Source organism: Diadema setosum, chromosome 14 (genome assembly GCF_964275005.1).
Source record: "Diadema setosum chromosome 14, eeDiaSeto1, whole genome shotgun sequence".
NCBI lineage: Eukaryota > Metazoa > Echinodermata > Echinoidea > Diadematoida > Diadematidae > Diadema > Diadema setosum.
Genome location: NC_092698.1, coordinates 11,379,513 through 11,403,180, shown reverse-complemented (window position 1 = coordinate 11,403,180; position 23,668 = coordinate 11,379,513). Strand labels below are relative to the sequence as shown.

General features: G+C 37.4%; 1 protein-coding gene across 1 annotated transcript in view; it reads right to left on the bottom strand.

Moving 5' to 3' along the window:
• The window catches only part of LOC140238364 (aminopeptidase N-like), a 129,448-nt gene that overhangs the window by 81,917 nt on the left and 23,863 nt on the right, over positions 1-23,668 (bottom strand). The window contains exons 2-4 of the mRNA XM_072318296.1: positions 20,620-20,893; positions 13,021-13,141; positions 8,861-9,015 (exon numbers count right to left, since the gene is read on the bottom strand). Coding sequence (XP_072174397.1) covers positions 8,861-9,015; positions 13,021-13,141; positions 20,620-20,893 — 550 coding nt within the window. The remainder of the gene's footprint in view (positions 1-8,860; positions 9,016-13,020; positions 13,142-20,619; positions 20,894-23,668) is intronic.

The window sequence follows — 23,668 nt, the reverse complement described above, 5'->3', positions numbered from 1 at the left end:
ATGATATATTCCTCTGATCACTTGACTCTTTACAATAAAATGTTGATAATTGTTTGGTACTTATGGTTCTGTTTATGGAAGTCGAATACTCAATTTCAATGAAAGATGGTATGAATATACATATATCTATGCTGTTAGGTTATCAAAGTATACATTTATAATGATTATATTACGATCAATATGTATATGTACTGATTAAGGATTTGAATGTGTTTTTTTTTTTCTGAAAGTGTAGTCGCTCTTCATGCTTTTGTCCCTTCGCTAAGCTGCCATGGTATTTCATCAATCGATACATAATTATTGAACACCTTGGCACTCGAGTGTGATTAACTGCTTGAAATGTCTTGCCTTTGCATTTTTCATTCTTCCCGTATTATGATGATAACAAGTATATATTATGTAATAAACCAAAGAAGTTCATATAGTATTCTCTCTTGATCATTTAACTCTCTATAACTGATAATTGATTGATACTTATGATTTTGTTTATGATGTTTATGAAAGTTGAATATTCAATTTCAATGAAAGATGGTATGAATATGCATATATCTATGCTGTTGGTTTATCAAAGTATGACTATTATGATTCAGTGTATTATGTTTTTCGACGTGCGCATTTCAGCATGTATATTGTTGGTATCAATAATATTATGTGCATATGCGTGTATAATCAATGTATGTGGCATTATGACATGTGGCTTGTATGTGTGTATACTGAATTCATGATACACGTTGACGTGCATGAATCAGTATGAAATATGTGTCTATTATTATGCATGTCAATGTACATACTGACGGTATGTATGCATATCAATGTATACCTTCATAGAATAGCTACCTTTATCAGATGCAAGCACTCTCCCTCCATCACTTGTTTTCACACCCTTCTTCCTTTTTTACTTTCTCTCTCTATCATTTCCTCACCCTTATCCGTTAACAATTATATGGCATTACTTTGTCATTACTTTTGCCGATTTGGAATGTTGTGCTTTTGCATTCATCGCAGCTGAATACCAAAATTCAGTGCGTTATGTAACCGACCCGGTATGAAACTCATTGTTTTGTACAAGTCTAATTTTAAGTTCACGCCTGTGGCCTTGAATTCAGCCCAGTTCATGCTACCGATTTGACTCGGTCTTGATAAATGCTATGATGGATTCTAACAGCTCTTTTTTATGACCGTATTATTTTCAGAATGTTGAGCGGTCACGGATGTGTATTATGTTTGTATAGCATACTTTATTTCCATTGCAAATTAAAGCATGTGATAAATAATCCTAGGATACTACCTGCCCACAGGCAGGTACGTACAAGGAAAAAAAAAAATACAGTGGACCCAGTCCATCACACCGCATTATTTATTATTTATTCAAAACATTGCTGTGGGATCGCCACTCTGTTTTCCCTCACGGTATTCCTATTATCGATTTGACATCTTTGCTGTGGAGCCATCTGGCATATTCTAATTAAGTGTCTGTTGTTCCCTCGCAAGTTCAACATCATATGGTAATTTCTGTGAAATTCTGCATAAATTTATAACACAGTACGAGGGATCTCGTGAGACATTTCTGAGTTCCAGCATGTACCCTGTTCAGTCCGACATTGTTTGCATTGTTTGGATTGTCTACACATGCTATTGTTATCATTTCGGAAGCCCACTAAGACACTCCATGTATCCTTGTCTACTTGTTGTGTGTGTTCCATGTTTGTCAACTTCAATGTTACTGAGTCTTCTCGTCTACTTTCTCTTTTCCATTTTCTGTTCTGATTCTGACGCTGTTCATGGCCGTCAATTCCTCTCGTATTCTGCCACATTTCGCTGGCTGGCTATTTGCTCTTATCATGAATTGATTCATGTTAATCTAGTTTTATATGTAAAGCTGATTCTCATATATACATTTACGCCCCGTATCTCTAATGACTGATTACAGTAATGCGCCATTTCATTCCGTTTCAAATGATGACCTTTTTGAACTATTTAGGCATACAATGTCAGAATCTGATTCATTTAGTGGGACAGATAGTACACGAATCACCCCTTATGATAATCTTGTCGCTGATAATTTGAATTCATCTGTTAATGAACTTCCCAATGATTTTAGTTCCGACTTAACTCAGAATGTTTTGTTTAATTATATCACTGTGAACCAATGTAAAGATATGTATAATAATTTTTCTAAAAATACGTTTTCTTTGCTGCATTTGAATATAAGAAGTATAAATAAACATTTTGATGAGTTTAAATTTTTACTGGAATCTGATATAAATCAGCCATTTTCAGTCATTGGATTAAGTGAAACCTGGCTAACTTCTGATTCTGGAAATTCTTTTGCAATCGATGGGTATAATATGTTTGTCAATAATAGACCAAATAGGAGTGGTGGAGGGGTCGCGTTGTATGTATCACGTACTTTTGAATGTACTATTCTTGATAATATTTCTAGAATGGATGATTTTGTCGAATCACTTTTTCTCGAAATCTGTATTCCAGGAAATAGAAATATTGTGGTAGGCATATTGTACAGACCACCCAACTCAAGCATCAACGATTTTTTTTATTTATCTTTCAGATTTGGCGCAATCCCCGGTTCTTCGAAATAAGGACTGTTTTTTACTCGGTGATTTCAATATTGATTTATTGAAATTAGATAATGATAATATTTCAAATGAGTTTCTCCAAACATTTTTGTCTTCTTCGTTTCTTCCGCTCATTTCAAAACCTACACGTGTTACAGATCACTCTGCTACCCTTATTGATAACTTTTTTTTGCAATGTTCTACCCCTCCCCGATTCTTTTATAATTCTTTCAGATATGACTGATCATTTTCCAATTATGACTTATTTTACTCTTAAAGTCTCACCTAATATTGGTAAATCTTCTGTATTTCCTTCATTTAGCCGCAGAGTGTCGAATGAAAAGCTAGCTAGTTTGGACGCGGCCCTTGATAATACTGACTGGTCGAGAGTGTTAGACAGTGATGATATTAATTTGTCGTTCGATAATTTTATGGAAATTTTTAATTACCATTTGGACGAAATAATCCCTAAACAAAAGAATAAATCGGATTACAAAAAGATACCTAGGTTACCGTGGATTTCAAAATCTATTCTCCGTTCTATTAATAGAAAAAATCGATTATATTATAAATACAAAATGGATAGAAATGAGTTATCTAAGAATAAATATACATCTTATAAAAATACTTTAACAATGATTTTACGATTTGAAAAGAAAAAATATTACACTAAGTTATTATTGAGATATAAGTTTGATATGAAAAATACTTGGAAGGTTTTAAAACAGGCTATGAATGTTTCTAGTAAAAATTCAGATATTGATAGCATAAAGATGAATGATGAAATAATTCATGACTCTGTTTCTATTGCAAATGTTTTTAACTCTTATTTTTCAAAAATAGGTGAAACGTATGCCCAAAATATCCCGGTTACACAGAAGCATTTTACTGAATTCTTAGGTCAGTATAATCCCAACTCTATTTTTTTTACTCCTATTAATAGATATGAGATAATTGATATGGTATCTTCATTAAAGAACAAACGAAGTTCTGGTTATGATGAGATTGATAATGTTATTTTGAAAAGTGTTGTATCTTCGGTTGCTGATCCGCTTGCTCATATATTTAATTTGTCAATGTCTCACGGTGTGTTCCCCGATAAAATGAAATTGGCAAAAGTTATCCCAATACTCAAAAAGGGCGATAAACTTGAAATCAATAATTATCGTCCAATTTCATTATTATCTTCTTTGTCTAAGGTCCTGGAAAAACTTATTCATAAGAGAATGATTAATCTTTTGAAACAGCATAAAATTTTTACAAATTCTCAGTTTGGTTTTCGTGAGAGGCACAGTACTACTCATGCTCTCTTAAGTTTCGTCGAAAAAGTAGCTCATGCAATTGATGACCATTCCCATTTCATTAGTATTTTCTTGGACTTCTCCAAGGCCTTCGATACAATTAATCATGATATCTTACTTTACAAGTTATCACATTATGGAATACGTGGGAAGGCCTTGGAGTGGTTCAAGAGTTATTTATTTAATAGAAGACAGTTTGTCACAATTAAAAGTGATAAGTCATTGACTAGAGAAGTCAAATGTGGGGTTCCTCAGGGAAGTCTGTTAGGGCCATTGCTATTCATTATTTATATCAATGATTTTTGTCAAGTATCTGAAACTCTTTCTTTTATTCATTTCGCTGATGATACTAATGTATTTTATTCCAACAGTAATATTGATGTTCTTGTTCGAAAAGTTAACAGTGAATTGAAAAAAGTAACAAATTGGGTTAGAGCTAATAAGCTCTCGTTGAATGTTCAAAAAACGAAATATATGCTTTTTAGTAATACCGTTAGCACTTTAAATACAGACATAGTTCTGGACGATACACATTTAAAGAGAGTTTCATATTTCAAATTCCTTGGTATTATTGTAGATGACAAACTTTCTTTGAAATTGCATATTGATTATATTTGTAATATAATCTCTCGTAATATAGGTGTCATTAATAGACTAAAATTGTGTTTCCCACAAAAATCATTACTTATGTTATACTCGTCATTGATATTGCCCTACCTTAATTACGGAGTGTTAGTTTGGGGCAACACCCACCAAAATTTGTGGGATAGAGTGTCCCTTTTACAAAAGAAAGCTCTCCGCATCATTTGTTATTCTCCCATACGTTCTCATACAGATGTATTGTTTGCTTCTAATAAGCTGTTAAAAATCAGAGATTTGTTTTTATTTAATTTAGGACAATTTATGTATATGTATAATAATAACTCTCTTCCTGATATTTTTTATTCCATGTTCCTAAAAAATCAGTCATTTCATGAATATCCAACTCGACGTTCTAATGAATATCATTTACCTCTTCTTCATACCATTTTAGCCAAGAACACATTTGTTTATACTGGCCCAAGTTATTGGAATTCATTGCATTCCGATATTAAAAATGCCCCCTCTATATACTCATTCAAAAGGAAACTGAAATTTGTTCTACTGCAATCTTATAATTCTACTGATTTAAATTGACCAGCTGTTGTAACCCTTTATCTAAGAAAAGAACCACGTATTGATTGCTACGTGTATTCTCCTATTGTAATAAAGCTAGGATATTTCTTCGATAATATCTCTTGTAGGCCTACATTGTTCTTTCTCGCGTCACTCCCCCCCCCCCTCTCTCTCTCTCTCTCCCTAGACATACTTCCGACGAGGTCGCTGTTTCTGCTAAACGTTTTTGTTTGTTTTGTTTGTTCCGTTCTGTTCTCGTACTGTTATGTTAGTTTTGTCTCATCTCGTAGTCAACTGTCTGTTGTGTACTGCTACTCCTATTCAGTCCCGTCTCATGTTTTTTACGTGTGTACATGTGTCTATTTTGTTGATCTGTTTCTATAGTGGGCTTCCAGACCTTCTCTTTACTTCTAATTGATGTTTTTCGTCTGAGGGGCCCACATTCTACAAGACTTGTCTTTTTAGTGGGTCCCTCCATTTTTCGAATTATCCACAATGTTTACTTACTTCAAATCACTTGAGTTTTATGATAATGTGTAATTATTGCAAGGTGCTACAATTATTGTATATTCTTTTCATCCTACATAGTGTTACGCACCTGATTTTCTGTTCACAAACAAGAAGTGATGTTTGTATTATGTTCTTGTCGAAAAATGAAATAAAACATTGAATTGAATTGAATTGAAATACAGACCTGCGGGCCGATTGCCCTCTCTCTTCCTGCACAGCGTAAACACGTCGTATACACAAATGTAGATAAACTACACAGTCATCGATTTGTAAGATTATTAGGGAACCATCATACATGCACAATGTAGCATACCACGTCGTGCACAATGTAGCATACCAATATTATTTCACTTTTGTTATGTCAGCTACCACTGCAATGTATCGCTCCTGTAAGTTTTGAAGAATGTTTTCTCTGTAGAAATTTGCATGCTCGATTATTTCTGTCACTGAAGAAAGTGAGTTTATGTTTGTATATTACTTCACAGTGGAAAAACGAAATAAATTTGAACTTGAGCTTGACCTGGACAATATATGGATCATGTCGGTGAGTTAAATGCTAGTTGATAACTTACAATCAATTGAAATCTTGATAAGTTACAAAAGGTTAATCTGTTTAATGGACTTAACTAACGGTGTAAAATTCACAGTTGAATATCTGCGCAACAAACTAGCGCTCGAAGTCCCTTGGTATTTCTGCACTGATTTTTTTATTTTTTTATTCTTTTTATTTTTTTAATAGTTCGGTGGTAGTACCGTGTACTCGAACGCACGTACTACACGGTAGCATTTTGACAAGGCCCTCTGGCTGTATGATGGCGAGTGAATGAAGGCGTCGTGCTCGGCTGGGCCACCATATCAGAGGCCTTGTAAAACGGCTAGAATGCAACCACTAAGGACTACAAAAATATCATTGCGCCAGTCATGTGACTATTGCTCGTCGCCATTGCTTGTCGCGCGCTGGCGACACTCGTGCGCAGAAAAAAATCACGAAAATTCACCGACATATTTCATATTACTATGTTTACCTTTTCTGTTTACTGAGATCAGTCAGATCACTATCTGGCAAAACCGATGGAAAACTCCCACAATCCTCCATGGGGGAATACCAAAATTGCGATGTGTGCACTCAAGCGTGGAGCTTGGTTCGCGTTTTGGCGAGGGTGCGGAGCATGCGTGGCCTACTGTCATGAGCATTATCTCGTTTCCATTTCTGTGGGAGTACCCTCTTGCGGGTAGATGTGTATAATATGACTATAATATGACTTTACTCCCGAATTGACAATAAGGCGAGATTTGGGACTAAATATCTCACATACATGGTTTCGAGAAAAAAGTGAAAAAAAAAATCAATATGAGCAACTTTATTGAAGAAGAACAAAATGATTGCAACAACTTACGCTGGCCCTTGGCTTAGGTGAGCTAAAATAAAAATTCTGATTTAAAAAAAAAATGCATCATAATAATGTTTACATCAATATACACCTTAACACTGTTACACGAGTTACAAATATTACACAGCCACAGTAAAAACAAAACAAGTAGGTAAAACTGGTGCACGTCACAAGCTCGACACCCACGAGTCATACAACCCACGAGCTAGACACTAAGTAAACAAGGCCCATAAACTCGGTATCAAGTAAATTGGGCCCACGAGCTATACAGTCCATCATTAATTGCAGCTCGACATTGCGTTAATAAGGCTCAAGAGCTCGACAATCTAGGGGGGAAAGGGACCACGAGACCGACATTAAATTACGGGGCTTATGAACGGAGTGTGTCGCGTGGGCCTTATTTGCCAATTGTCGAGCTGGTGGATCATAGAGCTCGTGAGCCAAGTTTACTTGATGTCGAGCTCGTGGGCTGTATGACTCGTGGGTGACAAGCTTGCGGGATGACCCCAGTAAAACACCGTAAAACACCGTCATCATACTGGAGTTTCTTCCCGATTTGTAATAAAATATCATTATCCGTAGATTTTCACATATTTCATTGTGTATCTCACTTACAGAAGAAAAGGCAGCTATATCTTATGATTGTACACTTTTCACCCAAGAAAAAACAAGTTCCTTTTGTAAATATAATCGTCCACATGAGCTTGACCTAGATTCACAGTGCTTATCAATACAACATGTGCCTCACAGGATAAGGGTTGAAACACAAACAAGCCTCACCTTTATTGCTATAGAGTTTCACCGCCTCGAAATCTAAACACAAAGAGGTATGAACCGGATATGCCTACAGTATGCATGACCCCATCACACATTATTATTTTTTCTCTCTTGTCATTCCGTTAGCGAAGAGCGACTAAAACATTATGGCGAATCGATTTAGGTTTTTCATTTCTCCATTGCTAAGGAATGAACGCAATAGTGACTATGTTTCACAGACAAAAAAAAGAAGAATAACAAATTGACAAATTCTCAATTCCATTATGTTATCTACCAAACTTGTGTCACTGTCATTTCCATGGTTGTTTCTTCTAGTGCCACTAAAGACATGTTTCTTCTATGTCCATACGTACACCGAGACCGCTCAAACATCATATGTATATAAATATTACAGGGGCGGTGATGGAGGAGGGGGCATATCATTTTAGCCCACCCCACCCCCATAATTCCCGAGATGTGGAAATTTTTCTTCTTCTTCTTCTTTTTTTTTTTTTTTTTTTTGGATAGAAGACTGTCCAAATGTTTCACCCAAATTGTAAACCAGATTGTTTAATTTCGATTCTTTAGGTAAAACCTCCCCCGGTGGGTCCTATCCCATGGACTCAGTACAGGGCCCCGTTTCATAAAAATAAATGTTGACATGATAACAACTCTTGCTGGAATGGCAATTGTCATGACAACGACAAGAATCCAGCTTCCTGATTGGCTGTTGCTATTGGAAGTTGCCATTCCAGCAAGAGTTGCCATCCTAACATCTTGTATGAAATGGGGCCCAGATTTCTTCTTCTTATAATTTTTTTTTTTTCATCAAAATGTGCACCAGATATATCTTCAGGTCCAAAAATACTAAAGTTCCCTCGCCTGGAAGGGGATATCTCCTTTCTTTTTACTAACCCTTTAACCGCGTGGTTCCCCTCCATAGATGTAGTATACTTTTGGAATTGACATTTTCTAAAATGAATTAAAAATGAGATTACAACATCATAACAGCTCCCTCGTATGCAAGGGGCGTCAATCCTGAAAAGCAAGGGGGCAGTTGATGACTGCCTCCCCCCCCCTCCCCGAAGATATTTGGATCAGATCTGTATATATACTTACATGTATATATTCATTCACACACACACACACACACATAATGATTATGTCCTACCTGATGGGCAATCTCATGTGATACGGTAGTGAGCGTTGCTTGCTTGTCACGTCTCCCATTGACTTCCTCATCGTACAGGAAATTGTCTTCGTTGTAAATGATCAGTCCCCAATTCTCCATCGCTCCCGCAGCGAACATCGGTACGCCAATCATATCTGCAAAACGGGTAATTCACTTCTTCATTCTTTTATCTTTTTACAACTAATTTTGATGGCAGCTAAAACTTCCTTGACCCCAGAATCAACTTCTGATGACATTTGATGGAGTTTGGGATGTCTTGCAGTTCATTCAAAGTCCTTTCATTTTGTCATTTGTGTTGTTTCACATAGTGTGCCCAGCAATAAAATGATAAAAAATACTAACATCAACAAAAAGACACAGACAAGCTTTTGAGAAACAATATTTCATGGGGTTGTATGGATGATATGAGATAACAAGAAAATCGAGCAAAGGACCTTAACTAAAAGTAGTGCTTGCTTGAATTCGGCTCTCTCTCTCTCTCAAAAAAAAAAAAAAGAACATAAAATAAAGGAAGAAGAAAGAGGAAACTATATGTACGTGGCTCCCATGCTTTACAAGATTTTGCTTTCTGTGATGCGGTAACTATAAAGAAAGATGTGGGGGGGGGGAGGGAGGAATACTCATTTGCATTTCGCTGTTCAAATACTGTGAATCATTGAATGTAATTGTCTTGGCTTTTTTTTTGGGGGGGATCAAACGCAGTTATCATAATATAATGGGAGAAATGAAATTAATCACCCTATCTTGTGGGTTATGAGTCCATTCTACTATTTTTGTTTTTCGTTCGAACGAGAAAAAGAACAGTTGGTACTAGATTACTCGATACCTCGATACATTGAGATTGCAGCAAAAATGATTTTACAAATCAGAGACATTTAGTATCATTTGCCATGCATTGTGAAACACAACATTGGTATGAGTATATACGCCAGTGTTATTAAAGGCTACTGGAAGACGTTTTGAAAAGCGGCAATAGATTAAGTTTGGCAATTGTACTGTTGCCCAACGGTATAAGATTCCATACTTAAAACATTGTAGAATAAAATACAAGGTCATCAAAACGTCGATGTCAACTCAGCACTTAAGTTTTTCATCGCCCCAGCATTTTCAAACGAGAGTAGAAATAATGGTCAGTTTAACCTTTGTAAGTCAAGATTTTGTTTTTAAAGATGCCTAAAGTTTTTGTGATCAACATTTTCAAATTAATGTCTAAGGACTTTCTGTTGAGTGTCCTAAAAGAGAAAGTATAGAATTATCAGATGTCATATGATTTTACTTAATCATATTGATCCAATCAACCACTGATTTCAATTATATTTTGTTTGTATCAAGTTGAGTGTGTACTTCTGTATACCCCGTCAGCAAAGCATGTAATTGAAAAAAAGATGGACGAATTAAGAACATCATTAACGTATATGTTGAAAGGAGTGAACCTAAGAGAGACCCATGCGAGACACTAAAAGACACCTGTTTATGGCACAAAAAAACAAATTACTACATGCATGATATAACATGACTGTCTTTCCGCCCAAGGGACCTATGCATTTAATATTTTATGTAAACACATAAGGGACCCATCAGATAATTGGGATAAATAAGTGGTTATTACATAAAACAACATCAAAATCAAAATTGTACCTCCTACAAGTACAGTGCGAACACGACGAACAAATTCTCCCTAAGATCGAAGAAGATCGAAACTGACGGACACTAGCTAAATCATCAGGCAGAGAAAATAAATTTGGAAAACGGTAGAGCACTATTCAAAAGGCGACGCGAATAACGGTCTGCTGAGTGCGAAATAAGAGATAAAAGGCGAGAAAGCAAAGAGAATAAAATGATAGGCAAGAAAATGACAGCAAATCTGTTTTGTAGCTACGTTAATGAATAAAGCGATAACTTCTGTCGAATTACCACTCATAAATGATCACTAAACATTGACATGTAGATGTATCGAAGGAGAAAGGGAGAGACCTGAAGGAAAGGGGGTTGAAAATGGAATGACGAAATTGACAGTCAGATGGACAGATAGTAAGAGAGTAACAAACGGAAATTAGTCCCTAAACCGCTACATGTATTAAGAGACTTGAAAACAGGAATATTTTATAGGGCATAAATAAACGCAACAGACAAAGGAGAAGAATATGACGTTACAAGAGTGGAAGACAGAAACAATAAATCTTATATCCGCTTTGGTCATCCGAAGTATCACAATTTCTGAGACACAGCATGTGTCATTAAATTGAACTAAACTGAACTGAATTTGGGGGGTCGAAATTTCGTCATGGAAATTAAATGTGAAAAGTACATAGTTAAGATGATGTTAAATGCGGTCTCAGTGTCATCAGCTAGCAAAAATTATTCCCTGTAGGACTAATAACAACAAAATATAATATCAAAAAGGCTGGCAGTTTAGATAGCACGGTGCATCAATTATGTATGTAGGCCTATATGAATGGTGTATCTTTATTACTGTACGCATCAACACCAAACTTAATCAAACGAAACAAATACATCAGCAAAACAACGGCAACAACAGCAAAACAAATTGTGGAAAAAAAAAGTCATAATCATCCCTGTTGCTTACAAGCAATTGTAACATCTCATATGCTGTATTAACCATCTATAGACCAGCTCTCATTTTTATAGAATGCCAGACGAATGTATCTATGAACCACACGTGGACAATATTTTTAAGCAATTTTGAGGATCTGTCACCGAGATGGCAATGATGGGATAAAAATCAAACGAGCGCAAATTTCGCATGTAATCCTGCTCCTTAAACAAACATAATACCTGTGTTACTGTTAAAACATCAATCCTGTGTTAACCAATATTTTGCTGGTCATGTTTTCTTGCACCAACACTCCACATGTGGACAATATCACTCCTGCGACGCTTTTCTTTTTTTTTTTTTCAGAATTCAGTTGTTGAAATTGTAACGCGACCAGGCTTAAAAATCCTGTGATTTCAAAATAATGATCATTTCTTAATTCAGAATGTCACTACGATCATCAATTTATAAAATCAATTGTAGAAAGATGATACAGTATAAGGATGATTTAACTGAGCATGCGAACGATTTGGGAAGGACGCAAATGTCGAAAAAAACAAAACAAAACAAAAGGCTAAGTCCAACATTCGGAAAAAGTTTTTTCTCCGAGTTTCCGGAACCTCTTTGGCCGTAAACCATTCTTGCGCAGTTTGCGCGCAGTTCTCATGACGTAATGTGCGCATGTCGTGGGCACCATTGCTGAACTACAGCCAGTCACATGTACACGAAGAACACGCAATTAATGCGAACGACGCAAATTTTCCAATAACCACGTGCAAAATGTTTCCAAGCGGAATTGATAGCTGCCTCGAGTTGAAGTGAAATTTGTTCTCTTTTCTTTCTTCTTTCTCTTCTTTTCATTTCTCTGTTGTTTGTTGATCTATGCACGCACACTTGTTGTGTGTGAGTGTGCGCATGCATATTACTTCTTTACTACCTTTTGGAGACTCGTACGGTACCATCCTTATGGCGACGAAGTCCTTTACGGAGACACACCATTTTGCACGCTCAGGAAAACTTGCTGAAAGCAATTCTAAAACTTTAAAGAAAATGAAATGAAATATTTTCCTGGGTTTTGAGAATGCAGCCCTATGGGTACTTGAGAGTGTGTGGAGCTAGGTGTGTGATAACTTCCAAGAACTGTGAAAAATCTGACAAAAGAATAAAAACTTCCATTCAATTTCATGGTTCCACCGTAGGCATCTCTCCCTCTCTCTCTCTCTACCGATAGAGAAAATGACTGGCCTCCGATCACTCGACAAATGCAAATTCCACTTTTTGTGTCTATTATAAAAGTACGTGTAGTGGTTCTAATGCAGTAACATTTGCGTGCATGACGAGGACGCTTCCGAACCCCCGCGCAAATTTTGCGATATTTTGCAAACTGATACGCATGTTGCACTTTGCCATTTTCGTTCACGCGATCCGTGAAATCAGCCCACTGCCAATGCCGAGGCAAGTGTATGGTATTACATAACGTCAAATGATAGGGCGATCATGCATGTATATATTTATATAATATATATATATATATATATATAAATATATATATATATATATATATATCTTGTGGACAAGTACTTACCAAGTTTTGATATCGGATACGGTATGGCGAAGTAGTTTTCAAAATAAGTCAAGATACTCTGGCCTGCGTTCAGTGCGTAAGACGTGCTCTCCAACGCTTCTGGGCGACTCCACACCCGCAGCTGGAATGAATGTCAACGCTGCAAATGTTTGCCTTCTTATAAAATGATATGAATGTACCGGAAGTTGTAACGTAAGAAGTACATAATGATTGATGCAAGAGCAAATGATGCACCACAAATTATATGATTTGCAAAGATAGGCATGTAAAAATGATAAAATTACCTAGGTAAATTTGATCATAAACTGTAATATGAATAGAAGTCAGTTCTCCATGATTTTCCTTTAACATTCGTGTATTTTTTTTTCTAAAGGAGATATAACACCCCAACTATCTTATTATCTACAATTTAAAGAATAAAAATGAAGTTATGTTGCCACATCTGCATCAATTTCCAGAGAAATAACACAAATTGGTAACCTTCGTGTACGACTTTGAATAATCATCAAAGTGAAACTGCACACCTTGTTAAAGTTGCTTCAATTTCGAAGAGTATTATCAAACACACTTGACAACTGAAATTGTATTACAACCAGGACAAACTGCATGAGAATGGTATGGAAATACAAACTCATCCGTGCTTTTACAAAAAGGGGCATCGATAAGGCCTACAATACGCAAACTATTTGATGTGACGTTGTCACCGCCTGACACTTACCTTAAAGTTTGTTGTACATAATTGATAACACAATTATTTCTATTTTCCTTTAGTCCTGTATCAGTGAACCCCCAAGTTAAGAAAAAAAAATCATCATTTTGAATCCTTGTTACTTTTGAATAAGTTGAAAGGAAATTTCACAATTTCATATTTTCATTTTCGTTCATTGCAGGACATTTAGCAAAGAGTAGTGTGCACTTTAATTTGAAACTTCTAGTCATCGTGATGACCTCATCTGACCTGCAATGGGTTTGTTTTACATATCATCGAGTTCTAAAAAGCACGTGATTTTTTGTTGTTGTTGAATATCGTAACTTTATTTTACCTTCGATTCCATTAAATCTTTAAAATTCCGTCCCTCTGATTTCACTGCATTCATGAATGTGACTAGAGCAGAGTACAAATCTCGAGCGATGAAAGACTGTTGAGTCGTGGTCTAACTCTTGAAGAAAAAAAAAGGCATGAAGGTTTTAGCAGTAACGTGGAGTGTCTTCTCTGCACGCAAAATTTATCTAAAATATTGTAATTGACCATAATTACATTCTTCTTCTTTTTCTCATTCTGATACTGACGATACTGACCCTGATAGTGCGGACTGCGGCATCTATGCATCAACGTACATGCGTATTCCCTTGTTTGTTTCATTTTTTTTTTCATTCCCAGTTGATAAGTATGGCATGTACAATTCACTGACCGTGTGAAAAGACTTGTTTTCGAGGAATGGTTTGATATCTATAGCAAGAGACCCAGTGGGCCTATAGTGCTCACCCGAGTATTGCAAGTATATTTCACCTTCAGAGCATTCTTGCAAATTATTACCTAAGATGAACATAGCAAATTTGGAGGGCTTTGAAGGGGGGGGGGGGCATGGCGTTCATTTGTATATTCTATCACTCTGACAATAATACCTACTAAGTTTGTAGGAAATGTAAAATGCGAAAACCGGCCTCAGTTAGGTCCCGGCCCAAGTGGGCCTCCCTGGATCTGCCATAAACTTGATCACTATAACATAATATGTACTATAATATTGTGAAACACTATACGTTACACCATACTATCGTTTACCTGTATAACTATAACTCCGAGCGTTTCTGATTTGAAAAATATATTTTCAGATGAAGTTGAAAATTGCAAAAATTTTAGATGGAGTTGACAACAGAGGCCAACTTTGAGGCGGGCGGTGGGGTGTCATGGTGTGCATTTGTATATTCTATAACTCTGGATAAAATCCTGCCAAATATTTAGAAAATTTGACTATGCAGTGTCAAAAAAGAAAGAAAGAAAAGATTCTCTAATTTTGGACTTTGGGATCCTTATATTTTGATAATGCCTGCCAAGTTTGATGACAGCTTTGACCATGTGTTTTCGAAAAGAAGAATGATTATGTGAAAATTTGACCCAGATTTATCCTTCCCCCCCCCCCCCCATGGGGCATTATGCCTCAGGTGGTCCCCCAAGTGGAGAATTTATTTGTTCCCATTTATTTAAATATAATTCATGTTCTACAATCTGGCGATAACAAATGCAAAGTTTGGTGAAACCCTGATTATGAATTTTCAAGAAGAAGATTACAATGTGAATGTGAGAACTGTCCCCAGCTCTCTCTAACCCCCCCCCCCCCTCCCCATCCCTAGCCCGTGTGGAGCCGGGTTTTGTAAGAACGACGGGATTTGTGAAAACTCCGGGATTTGTAAAAACGTCTCGCCGGGATTTGTAAAAATGCCGGGAATTGTAAAAACGTCTCGCCGGGAAATGTAAAAATCTCGAAAATTGCATCAACGGGATTTGTAAAAACGTCTCGCCGGGCGAGACTAGCACTAACTTAGCTCTATCTTTTTTTCATCCGATTACGAACTTTAAAAAAAAAAAAAATCCAGATTTTAAGGACTCTCAGGCTTCAACCCCCCTTCCCCCCCCCCCCCCTTCGGCGGTATGGGGGAAGGAGGGGTTAGGGCTCATTTTAGCAAACTAAGATCATATCACCAAAAAATGTTATTTGCAAAAAATTGGTGAAAATCCGTCAAAGATTTTTTGATAAGATGCTGAAAATGTGAAAAATTCTTCTCTTCCCCTCACACCCCCGTCAAAAAAAAAAAAAAAAAGAAATCAGGGCAATAGCATTTTTATGGTGAAATGATCTTAATTTGTTAAAATAAGTCCCCCCCCCCCTCCAACCGCCGAAGGAGGGGGAGGAGTTGAAGTCTTACCTCCTCCCCCTCCTGATTAGGGCCTCCTGGATCTGCCATAATCAAACATGAATTTTCAGTCATCAATGTCTTCATATCACTAAGTTACCTCTATCTTTTTTAGTTCGACTTAGAAGATGAAAAGTTCCTGACTTAAGTGACTCTATGAGGCTTCAACTCCCCCCCCCCCCTCCTTCGCCGATGGGGGGGGGGGGGAGGAGGAGGGGGTAGGGGGACTTATTTAAACAAATAAAGATCATATCACCATAAAGATTTCATCTGTCAAGTTCGGTGAAAATAAGTTTTGGAGTTTTATAAATTATAACGATAAATGTTCATGAGCAATTTTGTTATACATCGAGATTATTTATTAAACCATCGGTATGTAATACCGTTGAAGTACATGATTTTTACATTTTCCGGCAGCGTTTTTTACAATTCCCAGCAAAATTGAACGTTTTTACCTTTCCCGGCGAGACGTTTTTACAAATCCCGTTGATGCAATATTCGAGATTTTTGCATTTCCCGGCGAGACGTTTTTACAATTCCCGGCGTTTTTACAAAACCCGGCTCCACAGCCCGTCACCCGGATCTGCTATGAACAAACTTGAAACTATCGTCACCAATCTACTTAACCATAGCACTAACTTTTGGCTTATCCCTTCTGGTTCCAAAAAGAATATTCGTAAAAGTTGCTGAATTGCAGGCTTCCACCCCTTCCCAACTCCAGGGGCATTGAGCACCTTGGGGCATCCATGATACCCAACAGACATATATTGCGATATAATATCATCCTTGCGATAATCCCTACCAAGTTGGTTGAAGGTCTGACCATGCGCTTTCACGAAGATGAAAATGCTATAAATTGGTCCCACTTGAACAGCCTCCCCCCCCCCCCACACACACACATCCGCCAATCCACCATGAACACACTTGAAACTACCGTTGTAGTACAGTCTGCTATAATGTCAAAATATTGGGTCCCGTGAGATTTTCGTGCCAAAATAGATTTTTTAGCTAACTTGGTCAATTTGGGGGTGTTGAATCCAAAAAAAGATTTGATTCCATTTTTTCCGACCACGTCTTCAGCCGCCATTTTGAATTTCAAGATGGCCGCCATAGCAAACTGTATTTTACCTATATCTCATAAAGTGAGCACTGTAGAAGTTTCAAATTTGGTGCAAAATGCATGGTTGTGATGTCAGACACTCACGGTGACTCTGATATATCTTTTCTGATATTGTGGATTGTTTTCATACAATTTGTACGCTGCCAGCTTGAATTTCAAAATGGCCGCCATAGCAAACTGTATTTTGACCCAATTCTCATAATGTGAGAATCATAGGTTCAAATTTGATGGAAAAACACTTTTATGATGTCAGACGTTCTGATACACCATTTTTTTGATATTGTGAATTGTTGTGATACAATTTGTAGGCTGCCATCTTGAAATTAAAAGTGGCTGCCATAGCTAACTGTATTTTATCCTTATCTTGGATTGTAAGCATTATGGAAAGTTTAAATTTTGGGGGAAAAAACATGCTTATGATGTCAGACATGCTAATATGTACATTTTTAAAATGATGGATCAAGATGGCCACCATAGCAGATCAATTGGGCCTATTCTCATATGGTATGCAATGTGTAAGGTTCTAATTTGGGGCAAAGAGGATACGTATACTATCGGACATTCTGAAACATTTTTTTCTTCTGAAACGGTAATTCATTTTGATATTATAGGTGGCCATCTTGAAATCCAAAATGGCCACCATACCAGAATGCATATTTTGACCCATATCTCATGTTTTCCCTACCCGAAATTGCAGATCATTTCCGAGGCCACCGTCCTATCATTCAAAGTGGCTGCTTTTCAGCTAATATATCTGGTTACAAGCAACTTTTAGCCATATCATTGTTTATAAATGGTGGCATACAGTGTATTCTCATTAAAAAAAAAACACACACATATACATGCTGTAGTAATAGATTTATTATATTGGCCGCTACTCTTGAAATTCAATATGAATTTCGACCCATATTTGGTGCTGTAAGATCTTTAGACTGCAAACTAAAGCATACTGGAGCACTCATGTGTAAGTCAGTCACTTCAGTGAATACTGTAAGCGGGACTGCTTCCTGTAGGTACACTGCCATATTGAAATGCAAAATGGCTGCCATGAGAAACATTCCTTTAAAAGCATTGCATTTGGGTAAAAATTGTGAATGGGAAATCATGTGATTCTGGTGTCAAACAAATGACTTTCAAAAGTACCTTCAATTATGTGTTTGAGAGATTAAATGCCCCCATTTACTATAGTAGACGATTTGGTTGTAGATTTTGAATAAACAATATTACCCGTATAGACTCTTAAATTCATGGGATAGTCACTTAGTTAATGTTACTAAGTTCAAGGCTCATTCCCTGCGTGTATTCTTAAAGTTACAGCACTTGTATAGGGCTGCATACACGGGAGAATTGGTTCTAAATTCTTCCCAAAACAATGATTTTGCATTTCTTGCCAAATTAACATGATAATAAATTCTGTGGCTACCGCTGGTGTAGGAAACTCAAAGCATTTACTTGCACAGTTTATGTATATCCTCTGAAAATAACTATTATATTCCCCTGTAGTAGAGGCAAAAATTAGGGTGTGGAAGTGTACGAGGTTTGTTCTCTGGATGTGTTGTATCATGACTCTACGAGGGTAAAGCGGGAGATTATCATGGTTGAAGTGATCCACGCCCAACTTCTGGAAGGCATGGACTGTGTCATTGCACATTCTGCATGATTCAAGGCTTAGATACTTCTTGGTCCATCTGCTCTTTGAGACATCCTCAAATTTTCAACTTCAACCAGCACCACGAAAGGCAAGGCCAAGCAGACTTTTCTTTTTTCGAAACCAACTGCAGAACATAATCTCTCAACAATGTCAATTGTACTTTTATCATTTCCTTTTCCAGTAATGGTCCACAGACAACATGCGATACAGTAATTACAGCAAAGATCCATAAGGAGAATGAAAATGTCAATGTCTAGGTAATAATCAACAATATCTCTGATTTCCCTGTTGCTCTTGAAGCAGCATCTAATACATACTATGGAGTGAGGACATCTGCATTCTCCTTGTGAGTGACGGATAACAGCTCCCATGGCATCTAATACGATGAACCCTTTGTTTCTTTTCTTTCCATGATGTGGTATATGTGTCAGGTGGAATTGACTGCTCAGTATTTCAACTTTCAGGCTGATTTGGCTCAGTTTTGTGTGTTTCTACGGCATGGGTATGAAAAATGAACCTTTGCTAGTGAGAATGAGGAGAAGACCATAAAATTATGAGATGAAGAGTGATTATGGAAATTACTTAAACCTTCCGAGAATTGTATCGTCCAGCAATGACTGGAAAATGACAGGTCTATTAGACTGTTGAACCAGTAGAAATGATATGAGAAGTCGGTGATCCTCTTAAGCTTCTTGACTTTGGATCCAATCTTACACTGTATTTTAATTGCAAAAGCTCACTGTCTAGCCTGTCTCATATCATCCCAGATTGGTCCTTTTTTTTTATTCTTTCAGATACAAATTCTTAGTACAGAACATGAAAGCTTCATTTTTGCATCTCTGTCTAGAATATCTCCCTTGAATGTTTGCGATACCTAACTGCCAAACACCACATTCATCGGCTTCAATGCAGTGACAACTTTTGAGATAACCCTCGCATAATCGTGTAATGGTCTGTTAATGACCATTTTGAACCTCAAAATGGCGGCTGAAGACGTGGTCGGAAAAAATGGAACCAACTTTTTTGTTTGTTTGTTTGTTTGTTTGTTTTTGATTCAGCACCCCCAAATTTACAAAGTAGGCCAAAAAATCAATTCAGGCACAAAAATCTCACGGGATTACATAGTAGCATCTACTATTAGCAATTTGCTTACCCATAACACGAACCTAACTGGTCACACGAGGTGCGAGAAAGTTTGTAAAGATTCCTTGCTGCCCCCCCCCCCGGGGGGGGGGGGGGAGGGCATTGTGCTCCAGGGGTTCTAAGGTTGGGTGTGGTTCCCGTTTGTATATTCATCAGCTCAGTGATAGTACCTGCCCAGATATTTATTTATTTTTTTAATTAGACCATGCGTTTTACGAAAAGATAAAAAACATATAATGTGAAATTTAAGTCCTAATCTCAATTACATATCCCCCGAGGGGAAGGGGGGGGGGCATTGTGTTCCAGGGGGTTCCAAGGTTGGGTGTGGTGCCCGTTTGTATATTCATCAGCTCAGTGATAGTACCTGCCCAGATTTTTTTTTTTCATTAGACCATGCGTTTTATGAAAATATAAAAAATATATAGTGTGAAATTTAAGTCCCAATTTCAATCACACATCCCGCACATTTCAATCACACATTTCCGGATCCGCCATGAACAAACTTGAAAATACAGTCACCAATGTATTTACTCATAGCGGTAACTTAGCTACATCACTCCTGGTTTTAGAGAAGATTTTTAAACTTTCCTCTTTCGGGGGGGGGGGGGATGAAATGATCTGATAGCTCACTTGTGCCGTTGACTCAGGTGAGCTAAAAGGTTTAAGCACGACGGACGTCAGACGATGAATGATCGCCATAGCTCACTTGAGCCCTTGGCTCTGGTAATACCTGAGCATTTGAAATACAAAGTGATGAATTTGTGGCTCATACTCTGACTCCATTCGTCGTGTTCACCTCCTTGAATTCAAATACTCCGACAGCGAAGGCGAGAAGGTAAGTGGACATGATCGGTGACTGGTCGAAGGTGGTAGTCATCCACCCGTCTCCGTGTTCAGCGACCTCTAGTTCACGTCCATTAGAGAGAGCGACCATGTTTTGGCGGTGGGTAATCTTCACGTCGAAAACAGCCTTGAGGTCTGGTTCATCGAAGCAGGGCAAAGCAAGGCGGGCATCCACGGGCTCAAACTGAGTGTTGGCCAACCAGCTGTGAGTGAGAGGTTAATAACAGGTCGCGAGGTGATATATTCTGCACGACACTTATCATGACTGACGGGAAAGGCATGTGAGCGTTATCTCCTGCATTGGGTTCCTTCAAGAAATGTGGCTAATGGTATTTTTCCCCTGCTACTTTCGCTCAAAATGTCAATAGGCTTTTTAAATAGAATACAAACTGAACGTGCTGCCACCATAACAAATATTAAATCTGGTAACACGATATTTCTCCTGCGACAATTGCTCAGGTCTTATTTTCTCCAAAGACTTAATGGTTACGGTTAGGGCGTCTGATCGGGATAGGGTCGTGAGGATTAGGATTGTGGGTTTAATTCATGTTTGGTTTGGTGTTGAGACCGTCACCCCCGATTCATACAGCTCACAAGTCATACAGCCCACTTGTATAGTCCAGTCGAAATAGGGTTTCACCCACCACTAATTGCAACAGCAGTGCAACTTGTTATGGGCTCCTAAACACCATACTAAAAGTCTCAACAAATCCAGTGGGGCAAAGTGGCTAAATTTGCATAATATGCAAATTAGCTCCCATAATGACAAAGATACAGTGTTTCCAAAATACAGTGTTTCCAAAACTATCCTTCTTGGTTTCAGATTGGAACACCGAAAGTGTTGAAACCTATGTTTACAATGTCAGTTAGTGCGATGCAAACATTTCCATTTACATAATCTGGGCCTCATTTGCATAATATGCAAATTAGCTCCCATAATGATAAAAGTAGTGTTTCCATGAAAACTATGCTTCTAGGTTTCAGATTGGAAGACCGAAAAGTGTTGAAACCTTTGTTTACAATGTCAGTTGGTGCGATGCAAATATTTCTATGTACATAATCTGGGCCGCATTTGCATAATATGCAAATTATCTTATGTCGCTAAAGGGTACCGAGCCAACGGAATATTCAAATGCGTCAAAGTGCTCGATATGAGCATATCAAGAGTGTTCAAATATGATATTTCATTTTCTCTTCACCAAAAACAAACTTACACAAAAACAAACTTTACAGCATTAGTAACCTAGTATGAATAATATTATGCAAATTAGAGTTTGTTATCAGACAGAATAGATAATGACAGCTTATCCATTAATTACAGAGAATCAAAGTAAGAAATTTAACAATTACTGTCAACATCTATAACTTGTCCAATTTTGTGATGAATGAACTCTATTTGGAGGGTGGTTTATTCGAATCTTGATGATTCAGCTCTTGCATCCTTGAGAGTTTGGAGATATTGAAGATGGCACAGTCAAAGGAAACCCTTTGGGTAGTGCCCAAAGTTACCCCTATCGATCATATCTCCACGGCCATTTACAAAACATGCATCAACCAACGCGATTTTCGTTGTTCTAAGCGTACATGATATTTTTAAAGTCGTTTGGCCGTCTAGCAAAGACTCTTTTATATCCATGAAATAGAATTGGCATTGACAGCAAAGACCTTTTTCTACAATGTGTATATCTTTAAAAAGTGGTGTACAGTCAAAGCGACTCGCAGGGAGGGACCCGAATGTATCCCTATACCCTCACGGCTCGATACAAAACATAATTATACACACGTGAATACAGCTGTTTGAAGCGAAAAAACAACAACAACAAACAAACCCTATAACGTCCTTTTCGTTTCTTTTCCATTAGATTTCAGTGGAAGTTAAAGAAGAATTATTGTTCTACAAAATAAGGTGAAAATGGTTCACATACCACGTGGAGGGTGCCCAAAATTACCCCAACCCAAGGCAGTCTAAGACATGCAATAATCATGTACCAACGCAAATACATAATTATGTTCTATGGGTACATGCCTTTAAACAGTCCTTCCGGTCCTCTAGCAAAGACACTTTTATTTTATGAAATTAAATGGGGTTAACAGAAGATGTTGCTCTGCAATTTTGACTTACACTGACATAGTTAAAGTGGTGATCATTCGAAGGGAGCCTCCTATAAAGGGAAATGCCCACATTAATTTCCCCTATACATGACCCTTATAACGCAAATACCAACGTAATTAAAGTGCAAGTCTCAAAAAAGGTCGTTCCTTGAGTTTTATGACTATCACTTGAGTTCTATGACTATGTATAGTTATCGTAAAGTGCTGCAATCATTGTACATTCTTTTCATCTTACATAATTTTACGCACCTCATTTTCTGTTACAAAAAAGAGATGTCTATTATGCTCTTGTTTAAATATGAAATAAAAATTGAATTGAATTGCATCGAATTGAATTCCTGCCATATCAAGACACTTTTATTTCTATGAAAATTGCCGGGGTAAAGATAAAAATAACAACATTGATCTACAATATCTATACAGTACAAAGGGTTCACTTGCAGAGACAACCTTGTGGGAGGTGCCCAGAGTAACCCCACGCATCCTAAGGCAATGAAAAACAGGCAGTATGTACAACCGCGAAAAATGTTCCATGGGTACATGAATCTGAACAGTTCTTCCGCCTGTCTAGCACATACGCTTTTATTTTCGTAATATAGGAGACGTTGCTTTACAATATCTATATTGTCAAAAAGGTGGACATTCAAACGCAAAACCTTGGGACGTGCCCAAATCACCCCTACCCTGACCGTCGTGGTCCCAAAACAAGTTCACAAAACATGCATTATATGCCAAAGCAAATTCAGTTGTACATGCATGTAGAAAGACGTTCTGCCGGGTGGTAAATAAAGACACTTTACTTTTCATGATTTTTAAATGGTAGAGGCACTGCTTTACAATAATCATATAGTCAAAGGGGTGCATAT